Source organism: Arabidopsis lyrata (assembly GCF_000004255.2).
Source record: "Arabidopsis lyrata subsp. lyrata unplaced genomic scaffold ARALYscaffold_7, whole genome shotgun sequence".
Taxonomy (NCBI): Eukaryota; Viridiplantae; Streptophyta; class Magnoliopsida; order Brassicales; family Brassicaceae; genus Arabidopsis; species Arabidopsis lyrata.
Window position 1 is genome coordinate 9,357,299 of NW_003302549.1, and position 26,166 is coordinate 9,383,464.

General features: G+C 33.1%; 2 protein-coding genes and 1 long non-coding RNA gene across 3 annotated transcripts; 1 reads left to right on the top strand and 2 right to left on the bottom strand.

The window, feature by feature from the left end:
• Window positions 1-6,780: 6,780 nt before the first annotated feature.
• Window positions 6,781-9,728, bottom strand: LOC110226045. The gene is made up of 2 exons (XR_002330167.1): window positions 9,644-9,728; window positions 6,781-8,743 (listed from the first exon to the last, which is right to left on the bottom strand). It is a non-coding gene; the product is annotated as an uncharacterized LOC110226045 (long non-coding RNA).
• A 9,512-nt stretch (window positions 9,729-19,240) lies between these two features.
• LOC9305963 (U-box domain-containing protein 8) lies at window positions 19,241-20,929 on the top strand. The gene has a single exon (XM_002867808.2). It carries the CDS (start codon window positions 19,450-19,452, stop codon window positions 20,572-20,574), a length of 1,125 nt encoding a protein of 374 aa, XP_002867854.1. The 5' UTR covers window positions 19,241-19,449; the 3' UTR covers window positions 20,575-20,929.
• Window positions 20,930-23,604: 2,675 nt separating this feature from the next.
• LOC9303927 (transcription factor bHLH103) lies at window positions 23,605-25,862 on the bottom strand. The gene is made up of 7 exons (XM_021017247.1): window positions 25,016-25,862; window positions 24,714-24,936; window positions 24,534-24,632; window positions 24,335-24,400; window positions 24,140-24,205; window positions 23,981-24,037; window positions 23,605-23,867 (listed from the first exon to the last, which is right to left on the bottom strand). Exons 1-7 carry the CDS (start codon window positions 25,411-25,413, stop codon window positions 23,721-23,723), a joined length of 1,056 nt encoding a protein of 351 aa, XP_020872906.1. The 5' UTR covers window positions 25,414-25,862; the 3' UTR covers window positions 23,605-23,720.
• Window positions 25,863-26,166: the final 304 nt, after the last annotated feature.

A 26,166-nucleotide genomic window follows, 5' to 3' on the forward strand; every position in this document is an offset into this window, starting at 1 on the left:
TTCGGTTATATTCGGTTTACATATTTGATTTAGAATGTTTAATTTCTACTGGTTTGGTTATGAGTGGTTTACAAAGTATTTTAAAGGTTTTACAAGTGTTTTGGCGGGAAAAATTGCAGGATCACTTTTCCCGCCAAAAAATATTTTGTATTTTGTGGACCTAATTTTGTTATATTTCTTTATATATTTGTGATATCTTTTATTAAAAGAAGGGTAATTTAGTCATTTTGTACATAACAAGGCGTATTTTTAAAAATGGACAGCCAAATGTGGCATTTTTGAAAAAAGGTATTGAAAAAGGGGCATTTTTGTGAGTCTCCCAATAGTTAACCTACCAAATTGGTGGTACAAAATATTAACCACTCAGTAAGATACTCTATAGATATTTTAATGATATTATTTTAAGAATACTTAAATTTTTAATACTTAACTTTTTATATTTATCTCCTATTAATAGTTTTAAACATATAAAATATTTAAATTATATTTAAATTTTATTTTATATTATATTATTGTATCAACTAAAAATATTAATTTAATATTTTGTATATTAACTTTAAGTAATATCAATTAAAATGATATTAATACATAATCTAAACTTAAGTAAAATGGAGCTTGGTGTATATATAATTTTATCTTATGGTTATAAATAAATAAATAATAGTACCAACATGTAAATTATTTAATTGATATTTTAAACTGTTGAATGTTTGATTTATCACCAAAAAAAAGTAAACCATTTATAAAAACACACTTGAGATTAACTCGCGGTACACCGCGGGGCTATAATTTTTTGAAGATAATCTATAGATATAAGCTGTTGTTTTGTTTGATTTAAATATACTTATTTATATTACCCGCGGAAACCCGTGTATCGATTTTTTATAACAAAAAAATTGAAATTTTAAATTGAATTTGTTTTGCTAATATTGTTTGTTTTTTTTAATGTTTAAGATTTTATAATTGTATTTTGATAGTTAATTCTAGGATTTCACCAGTAGCATACCGTCCCGTGTTAATATCGACACAAACCCATCCCATCATATCACTCCGCCCCATGCAATTAAACATCATTTTGTTATTTTTAAATAATATTTTTAGTTAAAAGACATATAATTCGAGTAAATTTCAAAGTTTACTTTAAATGGCGCCCATAACATATATATATCTTAATTGTTATAGAGTTCAAATATTCTTAATATTATAAACGTTTTCTAGAAATTAAATATTATAATTACTTCAAACGTTTTATAAAGTTTAAATATTTAAATTCTATATAAATTTTATAATATTAAGAATATTTGAACTCTATAACAATTAAAAATATATAAGTTCTTATAAAGTTCAAATATTTATAATATTTGAAACTTCATAAAAGTTTTAATATTTATAAATATTTGAAACTTAATAAAAGTGTTAATATTATAAATATTTAAAACGTTTTATAAAGTTTAATTTTTTAAAAGTTTATATAATTATAATATTTAACTTTTAATAAAGTTTAAATATTTATAATATTTTAAAAAAATTTAAAGTTTCAATTAGTTAAAATAATGAACCGGAGTAAACCGGATAACACTTTCAATTTTGGAGGCCTTATAAATCAAGCTTCATGCTCATTCATTTTCAGAATCATTTTGGTCATTTTTATAGTATGACTCTTAACCATTGCCCAATTTTTTTAAGTATTGTGGGATATTGTATGCATTTCTTCATTGATTGAGTAATATTTGTCCGTTTTAAAAAATTTGAATCATATTATATGCAGGAAAAAATCTAGTATTTTATTAATTATATGTATTTTATATTATTTCAAAATAAATCAAATATAAAATCATATAAAAATAAAAGAAGAATCATATATTTATGTTTAAATTAGGTATAGAGATTTTAGGAATTTAGTAATTAATTGAATGTAATCAAGGATATAAATCGTTTAGGACAATATCTTCTCAAAAAAAATTTAGTAGGAATTAGAATTGTAAGTAAGAAATAGTTCAAGGACTTTTGGCCAAAAACTCTTCCAAAAATGTATATGTAGATATATTTTATATACTGTATCAGTTCTTCTTAAAATATTTTTAAAATGATCAAGAACTACCAAATATAATTAAATTATAATTTTATTGCTTTGCCTTAGAATAATTTATTGAATAAACAACTCACCCGGAAAACATAATTTAAAAAACCAAAATATATTAATAAAAAAAATATATATATACATATGATTTAAAAATTCTGGTATTTTCTTGGCGATGTTATGAATATTCTCACGAGAGGATGTTATGCAAAAATGAATACAAAATAAATCATACTGGTATTTAAAAATAAATAAAAACAAAAAAATATCCCCACACCGCTTTTCAATTAAAATCTTCCGTCACCATTGTTGTCATCTTCTTCTCTCCATTAAATTTTGATTCTCTTACGGCATCTTTACCTTTTCCTATTTCAATTTCCTCTGCATGCTTCTCAATTCTATCTGACGCCTTTCTTCTGACTTTTTTCGAAGCTGTTTCGTCAAACGCTTTCAAAATAACGATTTTAGATTCTGGAGGCATTAGTACGGTGACGGAGAACGGTGGCAGAGAGTTGCGGATCTTGATAGTGTTTCGAGGGTTTAGAAATTAGTAGATTTGTGTGTTTGATGATGTGATGAGAGGTAAAACTAAATAGTATTATATATATAGGTACGGGACGATTATGTCAATAATCTTTGGATGGTCAAGGAAAATTTATTTGCAATCATAACTAAATTAGAATCAAATCTATGTAATGAGATTATTTTAGGAATATGATATAATTCTGATTTTTAAAAGTAGTAAATACTTTCTTTAAAATTGTTGGTATGAATATTTGTGTAGAAAATAATTAAGTATTGTGTAGATTTTGTCGAGAATTTTGGGAAATATTTGGAAATATTTTTGAATTGAAAATCTTAACTTAAATGGAGAAGAAATGAGCATTATTGAGATATGATGGAAGATTGTATCTCCATTTTTTGGAAAATTGTTGGCTAAAGATTTTGATTGTAATATCTTAATTTACATTAAAAAAATCCAAATAATAAATGCCAATGGCATGGTCTCGTGAATAAGTTGGAAGTCTAGGATTTATTTCATATTTGTACTTCAAAAATGTATATATAGACTAGATTTTAACCCGCGGTACACCGCGGGGCTATATTACTAAAAAAAAAGTTTGACAATTAATTTTTTTGAAGATTATCTATAGATAGAATCTATAGTTTTGTTTGACTAAATGTATTTATATATGTATATATTATATATATTACCCCGCGGTACACCTCTGATCGATTTTTTATAACTAAATTTTTTTAATTTTAAGTTGTATTTGTTTTGTTAATATTGTATGTTTTATTTAGTGTTTAAGATTATATAATTGTATTTGATTGTTAATTCTAGGATTTCATCCGTAGTATACCGTCCCGATTAATATCGATCCCAACCCGTTCCACCTTATAACTCCGTCCCGTGAAATTAAACATCATTTTGTTATATTTCGCTTAATTAATATTTTTATTTTAAAAACATATAATTCAAATCAATTTAAAAGTTTACTTTAAAAAACATAAATTTGTAATGTTTTTATTATGATAAAGTAATAATATACAGATGTTGTTTACTAAAGTTATAATTAAAACCAACTAAAATCTAAGTTTATGGTAGATTATGAATTATAGTTACGACAAAAACAAATTTAATCAAATATAATTAGTGTGAATTAAGAAAACAAACATAAATAATATTACTTATTTTGTTTAGTGTTTAAGATTTTATAATTATATTTTGATTGATAATTTTAAGATTTCACATGTGATATGCCATCCCGTATTAATATCGACCCAAACCCGTCCCAGTATATAACCCCGTCCTGTAAAATTAAAACTTAATTTGTTATATTTTAATGTTGTTTTTTTTTCTTCTAAATTTATGATATTGTAGTATATAAAACCAATTGATTGATCTGCGGTACACGGTGGCTTGATTTTTTTTTTAAAAATTGTAGTTTATAAATTTATGATATTGTAGTATATAAAACAGATATATTGTATATGATTTTTAATAAGATGTACAATATAATCTCCATAAATTAATACTCGGTAAATTAATACCTCGATAAATTAATTTTTTTTTCGGTCCCAAATTTAGTTTTCAAGTTAATTAGTATATCGATAAATTAATAACTCGATAAATTAGTAAAATATTATAGTTCTAATTGTATTAGTTTATAAAGGTTTTACTGTAGGTTTTATAATTAAAGTGTAGTATTATTTAGTTTTTATATGGGTAAATATGTTTTACTAATGAAATACATGTTATTAAGTTACTATCCCAAAGGCAAAAAGTTTTTTTTAATAATCAAGGCAAATATTAGAATTTTATTTGAACAACTAATTTGTCAAAGCAAAACGAAATACAACAAAACTAAAATTAAATGTATAAAAAATATTAAAAAATTTAGAAAGACAAAGTGGTCGTATATTTGGTAATTAAAGGTCATAGATTATCTTCATTCTTCTTTGGAAAAAATAAACAGAGACAAAATCATCTTCAATCTCCCATATCTTAACATTTTCTTCTCCTAGAGTTTTCGATTATGAGATTACACCATATAATTGAAAAATTGTGGTGACGATCAAGTAAATAAGCAGAGAGAAAGAGAGATCGAGATCGTCAGCAAAAGCCGCCGCCATATTTTGACCCTTAACCGTCGCCGCCTCCCGCCTAACCTTCCGCCAGGAATTGCAGCACCGGAGATGCCGTCGATCAATCAGACTCATGAGATAGAGGACATTATGGCTTGCGTGACGGCTTTGGAAGCTGCTCTGTTGCCATTTTTACCCGCTGGAGAGCGTCAAGTCATCGACGGCTCTTGTCATCCTTTATAGAGATCTGATGATTTGTGGATTGGTAAACGCAAATTGCGTATACTCTGATGATTTTTTCTACATTCATTGACAGGCTATATATAGAGATACTTGATGTCAAGGTTAGGTGTGATTGCGAATCAAGAAAAAATTGGTAAGCAAACATAAAATCTCCGAAATATCAACTATATTAAGTAATACAAATGATTTAGTATTTTGATAAGGAATATGCTACTAATAAGGAGTGTTAGTGTAGTAATTAGTTATTATATCCTTTATTTTCTCGATCTCTATAGCTAGCAAATGGAGAAAATCTTGATTGAATTTAGATTACATGTATTTTGATTAGAATTAAAATAAAAGATTTAGTATTTAGATAAGGAATATGCTACTAAGAAAGAATGTTAGTGTACTTATTAGTTTCTATGCCCAATATTTTCAAGATCACGTTCGCTATTAGGAATATTTTTGAGGGAGTTCAGTTGGGATTCACAACTAATAATCGAGATTTAGAAACTAATTAATGTCGATTTTGATTTAATGTTGTAAGAGGAAATTTCGGAAATATCCGATTGAAAAAACCGGGTCAAACGTTATAAAAAAAATCGACCCAACCAATGGCATTCTTTGTAAATACTTAGCAACTCTAGGATTTATTTGCTAAGTGTACTCCAAAAATGTATATATAGATGTGTCTATGATTCGATGAAAGATAAAGTTTTTTTATGGGTATCTTAAACGAGAACTGATTCTAGACATATTAAAATAATGGGTTTTGCGGAAAAAAAAAAACCCTCAAACTCGCCAATTTTTGCAACTTTATCCTCATCTCCAAAAAATGCAGATTAATCTTTTTTCAACACCGTCAAGTTTCTAAAATTTTGACAAATAATATGTCAAATCGAAACCCTCACGACGAATAATTAAACTCTACCTTTAGAATTTTAAAAATCTAATGTATGTGACCGTGAAAACGTTTACAATATACGTATAAGAGTTATATTGCGTATTATTTTTGATTTCGTAGGATTAATTTGCATTTTCTGGAGGTTAAAGATAAAATTGCAAAAATTGGCGAGAAAAAATAAAACATACTACTTTTGATTTATTTTAATATGATTTTTTAAACTAGAAACCCCCTATAAAAGATGCATTTACACAAAAAAATGTTTTTTCTCCTTTCCATTACTATTGAAGTTTTATTTGCATCCTTTGTTTCCCTAGTTGCCGTAAACTCCAATAAATGATTTCATATTGATGCACAAAAATTTTCAAAGGAGCATGCGGGAAATTTGGGGGAAAACGGTCTATTTCCCCACGAGAAGTATGCTTATCACGCCAGATAGAGCCCGTTCTTTGACCTCGGTCTATATGTCCCCAAAAAATAGTTTTCAACTTATATCCCCATAAATTCATAGGTTGAATCCTATTTCTCCCTAAAATAAAAGTTTTCATCTTATTTACACACAAACATTGGTTTTGTTTGGTTTACTGTCTGCTTACCAAACTAACGAAAATACTAAACCGGATTAAACCTAATCTAAACCAATTCTGATCCAATTACAACTAATTGAACCCGACCCAAGCAAACCCACCCAACCCAACATCCTTCTTCACCCGTAACATACCAATTCTTCTTCTTTCTCTCCCGTAATCTCTCTATGTTCATCTTCTAGCTTCACTCGCTCTCTTCTCCATAGCTTAACCTTCCTTCAAAAGCTGTACTTATGAAACCTAATTTATTTCTCTCCACTTCCATGGATTTTCTTAGATCGGCGAATCCTATTTCCAGTTTTTTTTTAATGTATTTAAATCCTTTAGATCTGAAATTTTTGCTTTGTGTTCACCATTTCTCTACAAAATTGATGGATCTATTCTCTAAATTTTGATTACCAAACGTTTCAGTTGGTGAAAGAGATCAAACCACCGTTATTTTATAAATCGATTTATCTGGGTTAGAAATCGATCTGAAATCGAATCATAGACACAAATATATGACCGTAATTAACAAATTGAATCAACCCAAAGGTAGATCTTGATGATTCAAATCAAAATCTAAAGCAAATTCTCTACTTTTAAAACAATCAAGACCAAATTCAATCGAATTAAAACAACGAGAGCATATCCATCACCACCATCTGACCTGTAATCAAATTCGATTCTTCTAGAATCATTGCTAAACTCATTTTTCTTTCCCATGGTATAAGTTTCTCTAACGATCTGATCTTGTTTGAGATAATCTTACGTTTGTTGAGACCGCCGTCGTTTGTGTGGGACGAAGACGCCGTCGGAGATCCGGAGGTTGTTGAAGAAGAAGACGAGTGAAGAAGGTGGAGATTCAGCGGTCATGGCGGGGACGCTAATTGAGGTTTTCTCTGGTTTACCGAATATAGAAGAGCTGGTTCTTGACGTAGGGAAGGATGTGAAGTGAAGCATAGTGGCCATGGCGTAGCTTTATAGACATAGAATTTTAAATGCAAGAAGCTAAGAACATTGAAGCTAGGACAGTTCCAAGGTGTTTGCTCTACTACAGAATAGAGGAGGTTCGACGGCGTGGCTCTATGTGGAGGATTGCAGTCGTTGTCGATTAAGAATTCCGGCGAGGATGTTGTAAGTTGATTACCATCGAATTTGATTACCATCGAATTTGATTATTGGTTAATTACAATGGATTTCTCCAATGAGCTTTTGTAATTTTGATATCAAATTTATCAAAATCGTTTGGTTGTTTGAAGAATCGGGTGAAGAAGAAGATGATATCGGACCATTTACGGGTGGGTCATATTTTAATTCAGTTTAGAATCAAATTTTAGTGGTTTGGTATTCGGTTTACTTTGGGTTTGAAGCGCTAACCGATATAACCCAGATTCGGGGACATTTAGCTAATAGAACTTTCGATTCGGAGGGAAATAGGAATAGAACTTTTATTTCATGGAGATATGGACCGAGGTCAAAGAATGGGCTCTATCTGATATGATACGATACTTCTCGTGGGGAAATAGACCGTTTTTCCGAAATTTGGAAACAAAGAGTGCAAACAAGACATTAATAGGGATGGATCGTCGGAGTCGGTTTATTTGGGAGAATTGCTTTCATCATTTTACAAAAATAAAAAGGATTGCTTTTATCTGTTTTGGTATAAAAGTACTGTATATGTGATATTTAAACCTTTAAATCTGTAATTGTGCTTAAATAGTCCTAAATTCTTACGTAACAACGAACAGACATGAACTAGGTAGCTAGAAGTTCTTCAAAGCTAACAAAAAAAAAGCACTAAATGATTATAAGAAATTTATCAAATTACAAATACACTACTTGGGATTTAATAACAAGTCTCCAAGCATGCTTTGCATCTAGAGGACTTTAACAAATCCATGTATATCTCCATATTCAAAAAAAGTTCAGCAAACTTCTCATTTGATGTACCCAAACGTTATTTTTCTTGAATTTAATTTAACATTATATTTATATAAAAAATAGTGAATTAGACAAATTTATTAGAAGATGACTAGCTAAGAGATGATAAAATTCAATTAAGAGGAGGAATATATAAAGAGAAACTCTTTTATGTAGAAAAAATTAGCACAACAAAAGAGATATCGGAAAACATGTAGACTATTTTAGGTACTGAAAAAACAAATTAAAGGTACTCAAATTTCAAATAATTTTATGACATGCCAAGTGCCAACACCATAAACTTTTATAGTTTACATAAGCAAATAGATATTTCAACCTCATATCTAAGCAATTGCATTGAGATATTTAATTTCTTCTACTCATATCATAGTATTCTATCCATAAATGCATACCTCGTATTTCCGTTTTCGCCGCTTGACCCATTTAACATTTCTTCTAGGAAACCATATTTTTAAAAAACATGCGGAGAAAACAGAAACAGTGAGTGTATAAAACGACTTCTATTAGAATGACAAGTGTCTTTTCCAAATTTCATTTTCAAATTTATTTAAGAAAATAAATTTTCACAAAGTAAAATTAATATGAAAATGATTGTCGATTATTTAAACAGTTTTCTACACAAGTAAATCGTAAAATTAAAAAAAATGAATGATTTTTAATATATATATATATATAATATATATATTGTACCATTTAAGACAATAATGGCAACCACTCTCAAACCTGATATTTTCATAGGGTTGTGAAAAGAACCAATCGACCACTAACACGAGTACAATTAGCCCTCTTCTTCTTAACAACTTACTCCTTAATGAACAAAAGAAAATGTCTCTCTTTTTTTTTGTGCACAAGAAAAGGTTTGTTTTCTTTCCATTACTATTAGAGTTTTATTTGCATTCCTTGTTTCCATTGTTTGCGTATGCTCCTATGAAAGGATTTTATATCGATGCACAAAAATTTCTAAGGAGCATGCGGAAATAACGGAAACAAAGTGTGCAAACAAGACTTTAATAGGAATGGATCGGTTACCTTTTGGTTACATATTAGTTGTTTAATGGTTTAACCTTTAAATCAGTATTTATTCTTAAATATTGCTAATTTTCTTTCTTTTTGATAAAGGTTTTACTATTGAAATTATTCCTAGAAATTTTACGTAACAAAAAACTGCATGAATTAGCTAGCTGGTATTTATTTTTATTATTTTTTTTGTTGATAGCTAGCTGCTAGTTGTTCAATGCCCGTAATTAGAAAATTATCAAATTCTACAAAAGTTGAAAGTGCATCACATTTATAAAACAGTGAAAAAGATATACTCAATAGAAGATGATAGAATACCTCAAAAATGAGGTATTAATAGTTAAAGAGAACTCTTTTAATATAAAAAGTTACACATAAAATATGTCTTTATTTGTTAATTGTTTCGATGCAAATGCAATGCAAGTTGTATTTATGTCATTATGTATATATATACACAATTTCGCTGCGCATTAACACATAAAAATTGTGTGTGTGTGTATTTACGTGTAAAATGCTGACAAAATTAAACATTTAATGCATGTGTGCAGTTGCGTTGCAGACTTGTGCAGCCAAGAAAATATATGAAATTAATATTTTATTTTAGACAATGATTCGGATCTGTAATACGTAATTACGTATAGTGAAGGAATGGCATTTTTTTTTGTTGCCAGCACCGGAATGGCATTTTGTATTGTAATTATGCAACAAAAAATGTATTAATAAAAAAGAAATTGCATAATGTTTATCAAAAAACAAAAACGCATGATTTATGTTATTGTCTAAATTTTTTTAAGTAAAACGTCATTAAATAAGTAAGTATAGTAACTTCAGTATGTATTTTCCATTTTGCCAGTTTTTTTTTTATATTATACATGAGGGGAAAGTATTTTAAGCACCTGAATTATAATATTACAAAAAAATCTTACAGAATATTTATTGAGAAAATTAACACTTATGCCACATTTACGCCGATCTTTTTTTCTTTTACCACATTGCAAGCCTATTTATCACTCATACCACAATTGTCATGTGTAATGATCATTTTGCCCTCTAACATAGGAGACCAAAACCTGTAGTTGATAGGCCGAGGCAAATAAACCGAACCGAATACATCGAACCGAAACAGAAGCAAAAAAAATCGAACCGAACTGAACCGAAAATTTGAAAATAACCGAATGGATACTAAATTTTATAACCAAAATAACCGTAACCAAATCAGTACCGAACCAAAATATTTCGGATAACCGAAATACCCGAAATACAATTATATTTTCAAAATAATTAGTTATTTATAGACCAAATAATTAAAATACTTGAAAAATATATAAAAATAGTAAAAATACTCGAAAATAACCGAAATATATCCGAAAATACTCAAAAATAACTGAAATATCCGAAAACATCCAAAGCAAAATAACCGAATGGATACTAAATTTTAAAACCGAAAGAACCGGAACCGAACCGAAACCGAACCGAAATTTCAAAATATCCGAATGAATACTAAATTTTATAACCGAAAGAACCGAAACCGAATGGATCCAACCGATAACCGAACGGATAACCGAAAGCCCATGCCTAGTAGTTGATGTGACTTTTCTGCCTTCCTTTGTTTCTCTCTACATTGGTAAGTGCAATTTTCTCTTTCTTTAATTGTTGTCACATTTTTCTTTTCTTTATTTATTTCTTTCACTTTCACTTTTATCTCTCTCTTTCACTTTTATCTCTTGCTTTGTCTAGTTCTCTCTCACTTACAACCATAACTTTTTTTTTCATATGAAGATTCTTGGTTGTTGTCTAGATCTTGTCCCCGATTGGAAATTCTCTTTTGCGTTCAGATCTTGTCCCCGATTTTCATCATCTTGCTCTATTATCATAAATCCTACATTTTGTCTACCAATTGTTCTCGTATAAAGGTTTTGAATTTTATTTAGATTTTTCGGCATCTATTTTGGTCCACAGATTAATCGAACACTATTGTCCTCACCTACCCGGATTATTGAACTTTTTGTTTCCTTATATTGCGGAATAACAGAAAGATCAAGTTGTCCCTGAGTAAATTCAGATCTCTGGCTGATAAACTACATTATTTGGCGATTTGGCGATGGACAATCAATAGATCTAGTTGTCCCCGAGTTTAACCCATATCATCTCTCCAAACGTTTTTATTAATTAATTATTTGCTTTGACCTAGTAATTAATGATGTAGCTTCTTTGTCTGACACAGAATTGACGCAAGAAAAGGGCAAATTCGTTTATATTCTACCACACTACCACATACAAGTGATACAAGAGATAAACAATTATGCATTGTGGTACAGAGGGGAAAGAGATTTTTGCATTGTGGTACAAGTGACTAAATTCCCATATTTATATATTTCACAATTTTCCAAATTGGATTAACAGAAATAAAAATGCTTAGAAAATCTGTCCAAACGTGATTAAAGCAAATACCACAGAGTTTTCCCTTATTTGGGCTTAGAACCTTCTTTTCCTGATAGAGTCTTTCACTTAGTAGGAAAGAGAACTTGTGGCTGGATTAAACCTTATCCCTTAGTCTAAAACTCGGCGTTTTCTATCATTTTAACCTTTTCTCACTATAATCTTCAAGGCGGCTAGGGTTTGTGCAATCAGTTCTTGGTGTTTCTTCAGTCTTTCCCAGAATTCTTGTTTGCTACTGAAGGCTGTGGTCAGTTTACGGGTTGTAGCGAAGTTTGCTCCGTTGCTATCGTTCTTCGCGTCCTCTGTTCAGTTCTAGAATTAGTGTTTGGCTCGCTATCGTTCAATTTGTTCTTGAAGATCTCTTGTTTCGGTGTGTAAGATGTCTGCTGCGATGGATAAGGCCTTAATGGCAATGTCTTTGGAGGAAGAGGATCTCCCTTTTGAGATGCCAGATCTTCCTCAGCTGAGTTCGTGTGAAAGAAACGTCCTGAGCTTGGTTGGGCGTCTGCTCAATCCGGCTAATCAAAGTATGTCCAATCTGATCCTGAATATGCCCCGGAAGTGGCAAAAAGTGGGAAGAGTCCGTGGGATAGCATTATCCAACGAAAGATTCCAGTTTATCTTTCGTCATGAGCACGACCTTGTGGAGATCCTTGAAAAAGGAGTTCAATCCTTCAACGAGTGGACTATGGCGGTGGAGAGATGGACAGAGCACCCTTCTCCGGAATCTCTACAGTTTATTGAGTTATGGGTCCAGATTCGCAATATTCCAATAAATTACTACACTGAAGGATCTATTACCTTGCTGGGAGAGTTGGTCGGTCAAGTAATTGAAGCTGTTGTGGTCCCGGATAAGCCACAAAACCAAGACTTTGTTCGTATGAAAGTCAAGTTTGATGTGTCAAGACCTTTGAGGAAGTCAAAGGTTATTAATCTTCCTGGAGGTGAGTCCACCACAGTCTACTACCATTATGAAAGAATTCAAAAAAGATGTTATCATTGTCAGAGGTTAACACATGAGCGTGATCTTTGTCCGCTTCTCATCAAGCAAAGATTGGATCAAACCATTGATAGAAGACTTGGAAAAAAGATTGAAAAGCCAAAACCTCCTCTGGTCATAAAGGAGAATGATCCTTTATTTGGGGTGCTGTCGGAAGCCCAGGTTGGGATTCATCCAGTGTTGGGGAGACCTCGCATTGCTCATGATGTTTTAGAGGGAATGAGACAATACTTGTTGGCTGGAAAGGAGGAAGAACGCAAACTGAAAGAAGAAAGAGTGAAATCATCAGTTGCTGAGACAGAGAAGGATCCCTTCTTGCAAAAAACAATATTGAGGATGGAACCCCCTCCAATCATATCCACAGACATTAATAAAGGTAAAGGTATCGTCTTTGGGTATGACTCCTCCGATTCCTCAGCAAATCTAGATCTTGTCGGTCCTTTTGAAGAGTGTTTGATGGCTGCGGAGATGAATGCTAATCATAATGTCTCAGTCAACCTGTGGAGTGGAGCTGGTGGAAATGGAGGAGATTTTAATCAGATGAGTCTCTTTTCAGTTCCAATTCAGTCTAGTCCGACGGTTTTTAGAGTCGGTTCTTCGGAACCTGGTTCTTCCGGGACTTTGACTAAAAAGACTCCTGCTAGAAAAAGACCAACCAAGAACCAGAGAAAAGGGAAGGATGTGGCGGCTTCAGTTTTAGAGAAAGGAAAAGCTGCAGCAGTTGTTGAGAAGAAACCGGGCTTAGCAAAAGGTGTGGCTGCCAAGAGAAAAGCGGGTAAAGTTATTGTTGGTGAAGCAAAAGCTGTGAGGCTCAGCACAAATGAGGTAGTCCCAAGTGGGGGACTGTCCCCAATCTAATGAGCATAATGAGTTGGAATTGTCAGGGTTTGGGGCGGCCTCAAGACTTGACGATTCCTCGGCTCATGGAAATGCGTAAAAAACATTTCCCTGACCTTTTGTTCTTGATGGAGACGATGAATGTAAAGAATGTGATTGTAGATATTCAAGTTTGGCTAGGTTATGACAGTGTATATACGGTGGAACCGGTTGGCAAGTGTGGTGGACTTGCTCTGTTTTGGAAAAAAGATGTATAAGTGGAGGTGTTGTTCGCTGACAAGAATGTTTTGGATTTGCAAGTGGAGATTGGTCCCTCCAAGTTTTTTGCTTCTTGTATTTATGGTAACCCCAATAGTGATCTCAGACATCTTGTGTGGGAAAGAATCACTAGGCTGGGGATACAAAGGAAGCAGTGCTGGTGTTTAATTGGTGATTTCAATGAGATACTCCATAATGGTGAAAAGCTAGGTGGTCCTAGAAGGAGTGAATCATCTTTTGTGGATTTTGCTGAAATGTTAAAGGCTTGTGATATGAGTGAATTGTCTAGCACAGGGAATGGTTTCACTTGGGGTGGAAGAAGACATGACCTTTGGATTCAGTGTAGATTGGACAGGTGTTTTGGTAACAAAGAGTGGTTCTTGTCTTTCCCTGCCTCCAATCAAGCTTTTTTGGAAAAGAAAGGGTCTGATCATAGACTAGTCCGGGTGCAGTTTTTTTCTTCACAAGAAAGGTACAGAGGCTCTTTTAGATTTGACAAGCGGATGTTGCATAAGCCCCTAGTTCTGCAGGCAATCAAAGAGGCGTGGACTACACAGGTCCTTCCCTATGATCAGTCTGTTTCTCAAAGATTAAGAAGGTGCCGTAAGTCCTTGAGTTTTTGGAAAAAAGAGAATGAATCCAATTCTTCAGAAAAGATCCACAGGATTCAGAGAGATATTGAGGTTGAGCATGCTACTCTTCACCCTTCCTTCTCTAAAATGGCCTTCCTGCATAGAGAGTTAGTATCAGCCCACAGAGAGGAAGAGAGCTTTTGGAAGCAAAAAAGCCAAGCAAAGTGGATGAATTCGGGAGACAAGAATACCAAGTACTTTCATGCCTCTGTAAAGGCTGAGAGATCTAGAAATGGCCTTGATAAACTAATGGATGATGATGGAAGCGTGCACAGATCTGAAGCCTCCAAAGGTGATGTTGCCTGTCGATATTATCAGAAACTCTTCTCTTCTTCATACCCGTCTGATCCAGAAAGGTTTTTTGAGGATTTTATGCCCAGAATTTCTCCGGGAATGAATGATTTACTCATTGCTGAGGTGACTACAGAAGATGTAAGAGCTGCTGTCTTTGCCATTAAAGCCTCCAGTGCCCCGGGTGCAGACGGAATGACTGGCTTATTCTTTCAGCAGTATTGGGAAGTGGTTGGACCACAAGTCACGATTGAAGTTCTCAGATTTTTCAAAGATGGCGTTTTGGAGCATGAATGGAACTTCACTCAACTTTTTCTCACCCCAAAAAAGGTCAATTCTTGTTTGATGTCTGACTTGAGACCGATTAGCCTCTGCTCTGTGATGTATAAGATAATATCCAAGATCATGGTCTCAAGACTTCAGCCTCTTCATGATGCGATGGTCTCACCTACTCAATCAGCGTTTGTGGAGGATAGGCTCATATCTGACAATATTTTGATAGCTCATGAAGTTGTTCATGGACTGAGGACCTATGATATGACTGCTAAAGAGTACATGGCCATCAAAACTGATATGTCAAAGGCCTTTGACCGTGTTGAGTGGAGTTATCTGCATCATCTACTAATTGCTTTGGGTTTCCATGAGGTTTGGATTAAGTGGATTATGCTATGTGTAACCACTGTTACCTATACGGTCTTGATTAATGGTCAAGCTCATGGAAGAATTGTGCCTCAAAGGGGTCTTAGACAAGGAGATCCCTTATCCCCCTTTCTCTTTGTTCTGTGCACGGAAGGTTTAACACACTTGCTCAACAAGGCTGAACAAGACGGTGACATTACTGGGCTGAGATTTTCGCCACAAGGGCCATCCATTCATCACTTATTGTTTGCTGACGACACTCTCTTCGTTTGTAAAGCTGGAGACAAGCAATGTATTGCCCTCCAACAAATTCTGCAAACTTATGGTCTTGCAACAGGTCAGATTATTAACCTTGATAAGTCGTCTATCACGTTTGGCTCAAAGGTTGGAGAAGATATTAAAGAGATCATAAGGACCAGACTTGGCATTTTTAATGAAGGAGGGGCTGGCACCTACCTGGGTTTGCCAGAATGTTTCAGTGGGTCTAAAAAGGACATGTTAGCCTACATTCATGAGAAGCTCAAGAACAGATTGTCAGGTTGGTTTGCAAAGACATTATCACAGGGGGGAAAAGAGATTCTCATCAAGACGGTGGCTATGGCTATGCCAGTCTATGCCATGTCCTATTTTAAATTGCCTAAATCGACTTGTGTGAATCTAACTAGTGCCATGTCCTCTTTCTGGTGGAATTCTGTTGAGCACATGAAGAAGATTCATTGGGTGGCATGGGATAAGTTATGTCTTCCTAAGCATCAAGGTGGCATGGGGTTTAAAGATATTGAGCTGTTCAATCAAGCTCTCCTTGCTAAGCAAGCTTGGAGATTGTTGTAGTCCCCGGACTGCCTTTTCTCCTCTTTTTTTAAGAGCCGGTATTTTGATGATTGTGGGTTTCTTCTCTCAGAGATTGGGAGTAGACCATCCTTCGCATGGCGGAGTATTCTTCATGGTCGTGACCTGCTGTCACTGGGGCTGAAACAAATGGTTGGGGATGGTAGATCTTTGAATGTGTGGATTAGTAAATGGATTGATGATGTGGAGAGGGGAATCATGAGGGCTCCGTTTATGAAAGAAATCTTGATTGACTTGGATCAGTCAATGCATGATCTCATTGATTTCCCATCAAAAAGCTGGAATATGGACACCTTGAATGAGCAGTTTTTTCCTGGTGACATAGAGATCATTGAGAAAACCAAGCCTGTTTGCTCTTCTGCTGATTTTATGTGTTGGAAGTACAATAAAAGTGGAGAGTACTCAGCTAGATCGGGCTATTGGTTGGCAGCACAGAAATTTAAAGCTGATGACATTCTGTTAGCCGATGATAGACCCTCCTTGAACGGTATTAAAGATATCATTTGGACTGTTCTGGCTCCAACAAAGCTTAAGGTCTTTCTATGGAAGACTGTGAGTGGTGCCATTCCGGTGGCAGAGAGATTAAAGACCAGGGGAATGTCTGTTGATTCACGATGCCAAATCTGTGGTGAAGAGGGTGAGTCTATTGACCATGTGTTGTTCTCTTGTCCCCTAGCTCGTCAGGTTTGGGCTCTCTCCAACCTCCCTTCTCCGGTTCATGGTTTCCACTCTCACTCTTTTTTCCACAACATTCATTTTGTGCTCTCCCTAACAAAGAACAACAGGATTTCTCTTGAGACTAGGAGACTTGTTCCTTGGATTTTATGGACTCTTTGGAAAAACCGCAACAATCTTCTCTTTGAAGGAATGGTTTTTTTGGTTGAGGATATTTTGAGAAAAATCAAGGATAGCTCTGTTGATTGGTTTCAGGCTCAAGAAATTGAGAAGGTGGAAGATGCAAGGCAACATTCTGTTCTGTCCTCACAGTGTTGTCGTTGGAGACCTCCTCCCAAGCCATGGCTAAAATGCAACGTGGGTTTCTCTTGGGATAAACACACGAATCTATGTGGGGGTGCTTGGGTCCTAAGAAATTCTGCAGGTAAGGTTCTCCTTCACAGTAGAAGAGCCTTTGCGGCTACTGGAAATAGGCAGGAAGCTGAACTTTTGATCCTTCTTTGGTCCATTGAAAGTATGGCTAGCTTAAAGATCCCTAGAGTGATCTTTGCTATCGATTTCAAGGAGCTGGTTGGTGCTGTTTCCAGACCGCGTGCGTGGCCTTCCTTCAAAAACTCTGTGGAAAGTATTCTCAGGGCTCTCAGGTGTCTTTTGGATTGGCGAATTGAGCATGAAGTTAGGAAGTCAAATTTAGGAGCTTACCTTATTGCTCGGAGCGTAACAATGGAGGATCGTAGTCAATCATACGTAGCTATTGGCTACCCTTTTTGGTTACATGAAGTGTTCACTAACGAGAGTTGTGTTACTTAGTCTAACACCCTTTTGTCTTTGTTGGTGATTGCGTTTGATCCTTTTAAAGGAATGTATTGTAACTCTTATTATAAGGTTAATGAAATTCACAGATGAAAAAAAAAAAGAAATCTGTCCAAACCACTTTGATAAATTAAAAAAAGTTTGCTTTTATTACGAGACGTGGATCATGTGATGTGCCAAAATTCTTCAGCGGAAGAGAAAAAAGTCCTTTACAATTTTCAGTGAAATAAACCTAAAGTTTCTAGAAGGAAAAATCATTGCCAGCTACACGAACTATACGCCAACACATCACCACACATACAGACTATTTTAATGTTTCGCTAACTACACGAACTATTGGTATTACATACGGATATTCCCGAACTATCATCGGTTATGTGTGCAACACCATAACCATCATTTCCAAATAATATAAATGTCTTGTCAACTACACGAAGTATTTTTTTTTTTTGTCAACTACACGAAGTATTTTCATCAATTTTTTTTAAAACTAATAAGTTAAATATATCAATGTAAATTATATATGTACATTATAACTATTATAACTTTAAAATTTTAATGTAATAAAGACTAAACTAGTTCCATAAAAAATATATGTGTTCATTAAAAATTTGTTAATTAACTTAAACCTATAATGAACATGTATAATTTAATTAAGTGACACTTTTAAAAATTTAGTTAAATTAATTTCATATAAAACATATGTGTGCATTAAAAATTAGTTAATTAATTTAACTTAAAATTATAAGGGATACTGCATATGTAGAATTTAAACTTTAAAAGTTATAATGCATATATATATAATTAACAATAGTGTATTATTTACTTTTAGTTATTTTTTCATTTTGTAATTTAGTTTTAAAAAAATGATGGAAATATTTCATGTAGTTAACAATACATTTATATTATCTGGAAATGATGGTTATGGTATATATAATTTACATTGATATATTATATAGTTTTATTTAACTTATAGTGATGTATAATTTAACTAAGTGACTATTTTAAATTTTTAACAATTTAATATAATAAATATTAAATTAGTTAAATTAATTTAACTTAAAATTATAATGCATTAAAAGTTATAATATATATATATAATTTATAATAGTGTAATATTTACATTTTAGTTATTTTTTATTTTTTAATTACTTTTTTTAAAAAAAATTTGATGGAAAATATTTCGTGTAGTTGACAAAAATAAGAAATACTTCGTGTAGTTAACAAGACATTTATATTATCTGAAAATGATGGTTATGGTGTTGCACACATAACCGATGATAGTTCGGGGATGTCTGTATGTAATACCAATAGTTCGTGTAGTTAGCGAGACATTAAAATAGTCTGCATGTGTAGTGATGTGTTGGCGTATAATTCGTGTATCTAGAACAGGTGTTATCCTATATACCCAAAATACCCTTGCCCGGACATCCACGAAACAAAAGGGGCAAATTCGTCATATCAAACAATAGCCATTGCTGCAAAAGCTTCACCGTCCTCTCTCTCGCTCTCTCTCTCGCTCTCTCTCTGAGTTTAATTTCAAAGACGGAGAAAAACTTATTCTTACTTTTTGGGTTCTCTGCTCTGTTCCTGCAGGAATCTTCTAAAACCTTTTTCTCACTCTCTCTCCCTCTCTCAGTCTCAATCTTATCTCTTTCTCACTCGAAACCCTGAAAGAGCTAAAATTATAGATGGCCTTTGACTTACCAAACGATTTCAGGTGCCCGATCTCTCTTGAGATTATGTCTGACCCGGTTATCCTCCAATCGGGTCATACTTTCGATCGGGTCTCTATCCAACAATGGATTGACTCCGGCAATCGAACTTGCCCAATCACCAAGCTCCCGTTATCTGAAAACCCTTCTCTGATTCCCAATCACGCACTTCGTAGCTTAATTTCAAATTTTGCCCATGTGAGTCCTAAGGAATCATCACGTCCTCGAACTCAACAAGAACACTCTCAGTCTCAATCCCAAGCTTTAATCTCCACTCTCGTCTCTCGATCGCCGTCTAATGCGTCAAAGCTCGAGTCTTTGAGTCGACTCGTTCGTCTCACGAAGCGAGACTCGTTAATCAGGAGGAAAGTTACTGAATCAGGAGCGGTTCGTGCGGCTTTGGATTGTGTTGACTCTGGTAATCAGGTTTTGCAGGAAAAGTCTCTGTCTTTGCTTTTGAATCTTAGTTTAGAAGATGATAACAAAGTGGGTTTAGTAGCTGATGGAGTGATAAGACGGATTGTTGCTGTTTTACGGGTCGGGTCACCGGATTGTAAAGCGATTGCTGCTACTCTGTTAACGAGTTTAGCTGTTGTTGAAGTTAATAAAGCCACTATTGGATCGTATCCTGATGCTATCTCTGCTCTTGTCTATCTTCTCCGGGTAGGGAATGATAGGGAGAGAAAGGAATCAGCGACGGCTCTTTACGCGCTCTGCTCGTTTCCGGATAATCGAAAACGGGTTGTGGATTGTGGGTCTGTGCCTATTTTGGTTGAAGCAGCTGATTCAGGGCTAGAGAGAGCAGTGGAAGTGTTGGGACTTTTGGTTAAGTGTAGAGGAGGAAGAGAGGAAATGAGTAAAGTAAGTGGCTTTGTTGAGGTTTTGGTTAACGTTTTGAGGAATGGAAGTTTGAAAGGGATTCAGTATTCTCTGTTTATCCTCAATTGCTTGTGTTGTTGTAGCCGAGAAATCATCGATGAGGTTAAGAGAGAAGGAGTTATAGAGATATGCTTTGGTTTGGAGGATAAAGAGAGTGAGAAAATCAGGAGGAATGCTACTATCTTAGTCCATACTTTACTTGGGGTTCCAATGAATTCATGATCTTGGGAGTGTGATTTGGTACTGAAAATGGAAGTTGAAGGGATCGGGGTTTTGTTATCGGTGGTAGTTTTTGGGATGATAGTTGTTCTGGTTTTGTTTACCTGGTCTGGATATTGAGGTAAGTTTGGGTTTCTCTGTGTTGGATTTTCCACTTGTGTAGTTCATGTACAAAAGAAAGGAAGAACAAAACAAAGGCTTAAGTTTTCAACAAAGCAAAATGCAAATGCTTTTTTGGTTTTTTTTTCTGTACATTATAGTAATAAAAGGATCATGCATATAGTTTTCTTCAAGTGCTTCAAAATGTTCTTCACCAAGAGACTTGTAATCTTTTTCATTTTCAAAGCATTTAATCCCTTCTTTGTTGAATCATAACCCTTTGTTGCAAGTATTCTTTAAACAGTCAAAGTTCAGGTACGCATAAATTTCTCATCCGCGGAATCATTTCAAATCTTCAAGCCTAACATTTTTTCCCATGATTTCACATGAAAAGCATTAGTACTACTAGCACTTTGATTGGTTCATTCCTTATATACTGTTTGCTAGTTGAATCACTGTGTTGGTATATGCAGAAACAGTAAGAAATATTTTGAGAATTTGATCTATTTGGTTTAAGCATTCATGGATTGAAGAAAATAATATTCCCGGATCTTTTTTTGCTTTTTTCTCCTAAGAACTTTGATGATTCCATAAGACAAACCTGTCTTTTTACTACAATAGTCACTGGGACAAACCAGTCACTGTACTTATGATTCCATGTCTAATTCAATTGTGGCGTGCTCGTAACAAAAGCACATGGTCTCTGTTGAATTCTCTCCACAATGATTTAATTTTCCTTCAAAAAAAGATGGGTATTTGAATTTTTTTTTACTCGTGCTTTTTTTTTTCTTGAAAATAGTGCTGAAAGATTACTGCTTTATGTTTCTTATTCAATCATATGCCTTGATTTGAGGACACAAACAAAACAAAACAGAGTTGTGTCCTTTGAGTACTATGGAAAGGAACTGCTTTATTAAAGTGATTGTTTTTCTAATAAGAGATCTCCTTAATGGAAGTATTAATTACCTAATTTATAGTTGACAAAAGAAATCATCTAATTTGTCTTCCTAATCTTTTTAAAAAATCCACAAATATTCTATACCTTTGTAGGATTCTGATTGTGAGTGACTGTGGAAATTAAATTATGTGTAGTGGAATCACACAATATTTTAAAACTAAGACCATGATTTTTTGTCTTTAATATGACAGAATAAGTGAACATATCTATATATACATTTTTGAATCACAATTAGCAAATAAATCCTGAAGTTGAGAAGTATTTACAATGACATGCCACTAGCATTAATTATTTAGATTTGTTTTATTTAAGTAAAGATTTTTAATTGAAATTCATTTCTCATATATTTAGCAAAAGTCTCTACAAAATCTTTCCTTATCTATTTAAGTAAAGATTCTGAAATCAAATATGTTCTCAACAATTTACCAAAAATCTCTACACAATCTTTTTAAAAATCTCGACTTAGTTAACTTCTGATTTTTATCTGCAAAAAAAAAATTAATTGTAACAGTTCTCAGAATTTGCAATAAATAATAAATCCAGATGACAAAAAAAAAAAGTGATGTAAAAATCGGGAATGTTGATACTACAATTTCTTCTACTTCTTTTTTTCATATAATAAAAATTATTTTTTAGGGATATTTTTAGGCCTGGGCAAAATACCCGGAACCGAATACCCGAACAATACCCGAACCGAACCCGAACCCGATTTTTAAAAATACCCGAATGGGTCCTAACCTCCTACCCGAAAAAAACCCGAACCGAACCCGAACCGAATCCAATACCCGAATGTACCCGAATGTACCCGAATACAAATATACACCTAAAAATATTAGTTATTTTTATTTTTATAATACCCGAAATACCTAAAATTACAATCATAAAACCGAATATATTAGGTATTTTAGATATTTTTGGTTATATTTGGGTAAAGAGTAACCAATGTATTTTCGAGAAATCTGGTATTTCGGTTAGATTTGGGTATATATGAGTTAAAAACCCAAACCCGACCCAAACCCGAAAATATTCCGGGTATTTTTGGTTATTTTCGGGTATTTTGCTTTTTTATTAAAATATCCGAACCGACCCGAACCCGAACCGAACCCGAACCGAATTTTTAGAATACCCGAATGGGTCTTGACCCCCTACCCGAATAGACCCGATACCCAAAAAAAAGAACCGAACCCGAATGGGTACCCGAATGCCCAGGCCTAGATATTTTCTTAAAACCTCTAAACAAAACAAAGGGTTTCAAAAGATAGCTTCTCTTTTGGCGGGTGGATCCGCAAACCCGCAACTCTCTACGGGCTTATCCGCATGAACCTGCAACCCGTAGTGGATAAAAATATTATTAAAAAAAAATAACAAATGATGTTTAATTTTACGGGACGGGGTTATATGGTGCAACGGGTTTAGATCAATATTAATATTAAACAATATACTATGGATGAAATCCTAGAATTAAAAATCAAAATTTAATTATAAAATCAGAAACACTAAACAAAATAAACAATATTAACAAAACAAATACAACTTAAAATTTTGCAAAATAATTTTTTAGTTATAAAAAAATTGACCATGTACCGCGGGGTAAAATCTAGATTTGGAAGTTTAAGGAGAAATTTTTTTAAAAAAAATAATAGCTCCGCGGTGTACCGCAAGAAAAATCTTTCTCTTAAACTGAGGCAAGAAGAAGAAGAAAGCCAAATGTCGTTTAAGTGTATATATAGATATACCATTTAAACCTAAAACACAATTAATATATTCAAAATTATTAATATAGATATATGGATGGTACATTTATAAAATAGGTCGAAATATTTTATTATACTCTCTATTAATAAAAAAAAAACTAATTATATTTAGATTTTTTTTAAAAATTATAGCCCCGCGGTGTACCGCGGGTTCAAATCTAGTTCCATAATATAGTATTGATTGGTAAAACAGCCAAAAAATATATATGCAAATTTGTAGGAAGTAACGAAACGAGACATCACATTTTATAAAACAACATCAGACTTTACAGTTCATAGAACAAAACTTATCTATGAGTTCATGCGTAATGTTATAATTTTGTTTTAATTAAAACAGTCTAATTCCAGAAACTAGATGCGTCCAAATGCTGTGGAGGAGTGGAGAAAGTACTTGAGATCGGCATCAGACAAAGACCACGGCTTGGAAGATCTAGTCTTGGACTACAATCTTGATTATGAGTATTATTGCTTGATTTGTCTGACCACTAGAATTGAAAGAATCTTATTAATTATGATCATAAGCAAAAGAACAAAAATCAAACTACTTGATCGATTTTAGATTATATAGAGTTGTTTAACCATAAACTAACTTAAGTACCTGCTTCTGTTCACCAGATCCTTTAGAGTTCAGGTGTGGACTACTCGAGACCTTTTCCTATTTATAAATGATTATGAAATTAGAATTAATTTATTTAACAGTTAATTAAAACCAACAATTAGTAGTATTTTATTTATGTGAGATTAATTATCAACTTACAGTGATATGTTCTTGTAGAAACTTGATATACTCTATAGCATCATGGAGGACAGAAGCAGTGTCTGTCTGCAGAAATCATCACAAAATAATAATAATAAATAAATTTGAAAACGGAAGTAACTAAATAATTTCCTAATTAAGTATGGCTGATATTTAGTTGAGATATTAATATAACAGATCATGATGAACACAAACCTTGCCAAAGGGTGAAACTAACTGTTGAAGCGCAGTGATTCGATCTCCGAGTTTCTCTTTACGAACCTTATCAATCAAAATAGTTTTTCGGAAGAAAATTAGAAATAGTTTGTGCATGGGTATGTGTTTTTCAATAACTAAAATTCTAAGTGACAATCTTTGAAAAGTGAAGTAAGATCTTTTGTTACTAAATACTAACTTTGAAGCTCGGAAAATGAGATGGTGTCTCAAGCCTTGGCCTTTTTAATGGCTGTGATGACTCAATATCTTCGTGTTCTTCAGTTTTCTCACTTGCTCTCTAAAAATAATTGGTCACAACGTCAAAATCTAAATATTGTAAAAACATCTGTGGTAAAAGAAACTAAATAGATTTACGTACCTTGCAAGTAATCAGACTCTTGGAGGCTTGCATGTCGTCCTTGGGTTTGTCGTGATCAAAGACTGATATCATTCTTGATTCGTTCGAGAAAACGTCATCAAAGAAGTGAAAGCTTTCGAATAGTTCTGGTTTGGGACAGTCAGGAAATGATAACTGTTCATAATTAGAATCAAACAATCCTTCTAGAAAACTATTTATCTGATTGTATCGTTCTTCTTCATGGCTGGAAAAAAAAAAGAAAAAGAAAAAAGGTCAGGGACTCATGATTTTACATACGTCACATAAGATATACATGGACTTACATGTTAGATTGACTCGAAACGTAGATTTGTGAGGTGGTATCAAGATTTGTATTGCCTAAGAATGTGGAAGTATCAAGATAGTTCTCATTGTAGGTTTTGGCATCAAGGGTATCAATGTTTTGCCATTCAAATCCACCGAGATCGACGACAATCTCCGCTGAACGTGGCAGAGAACAGCCGGAGAACATGCCGTTGGAGGAGCTCCACCATGTTCCGTTACAAACTCCCGTAGTGTCGAATTCTTCTGTCATGTCTTGTTGGTTACGTAGACTATGGTTTAGGTTTGTTACTATTGATTTCTTCGTAAGTGTCAGAGTTTGCACGAGACAATAATGATGTTGATGATGGGGTTTGTATTTATATGTGGCGATGAGGTTTAAGTCAACAACAAAAGTCATGATATTTATCTTTTAAAAAATGTTACAAGAGTTTTATATGTTATCGGTACTTCCCTAACTAATCTATTAGTCATTTGATCACTAGGGAACAAAGATAATGTATGTTTATCAGAGTAGTCGATATGAAGTTAGGTCATAAACATAAGTAATTAAAAGATGACAATTTTTACCAACGTAGTAAAATGTAAATTTTAGTTCTGATTTGGAAATTAAATAACAACCCAATACAATAATACTACATGTAAGTTTGTGACCCTATCTTTCTTAAACATTATAAACCAAAGTTAATTTCTTACTATTATCATTACTATTGTTACTCTTTGATGTGAGATGGTAATACTATAAATTACAAGTATTAGCTAATAATTTAGTTGGAGGTATTTGAAACTAAAATGTTTGATAAATTAAATGTTGGAACTATTAACCTAAGGGGAAATACAAAAGGTAATAAAATTGATTTAAAGAAAAAAAAAGTGTATATATTTTTAACAACACATCGTACGGGTATGGAATTTATTTTACTTGCAAAATTTATGGAAATGCATTCGTTATTAACTACTCCCTCTGTTCCTAGATATTTGATGTTCTAGAGTTTTAGTTTATTTCACAAAGTTTGATTTTTTAGATTTTTATTTTATTTTTTATTGATTAAAATTAATATATCGTAAACTTCAAGACGTAATGATTAACTGTTTTCTAATACTATTGGTTCAAAGTTATTAAAAAATATTTATTATAAAAAAGTAATTGACA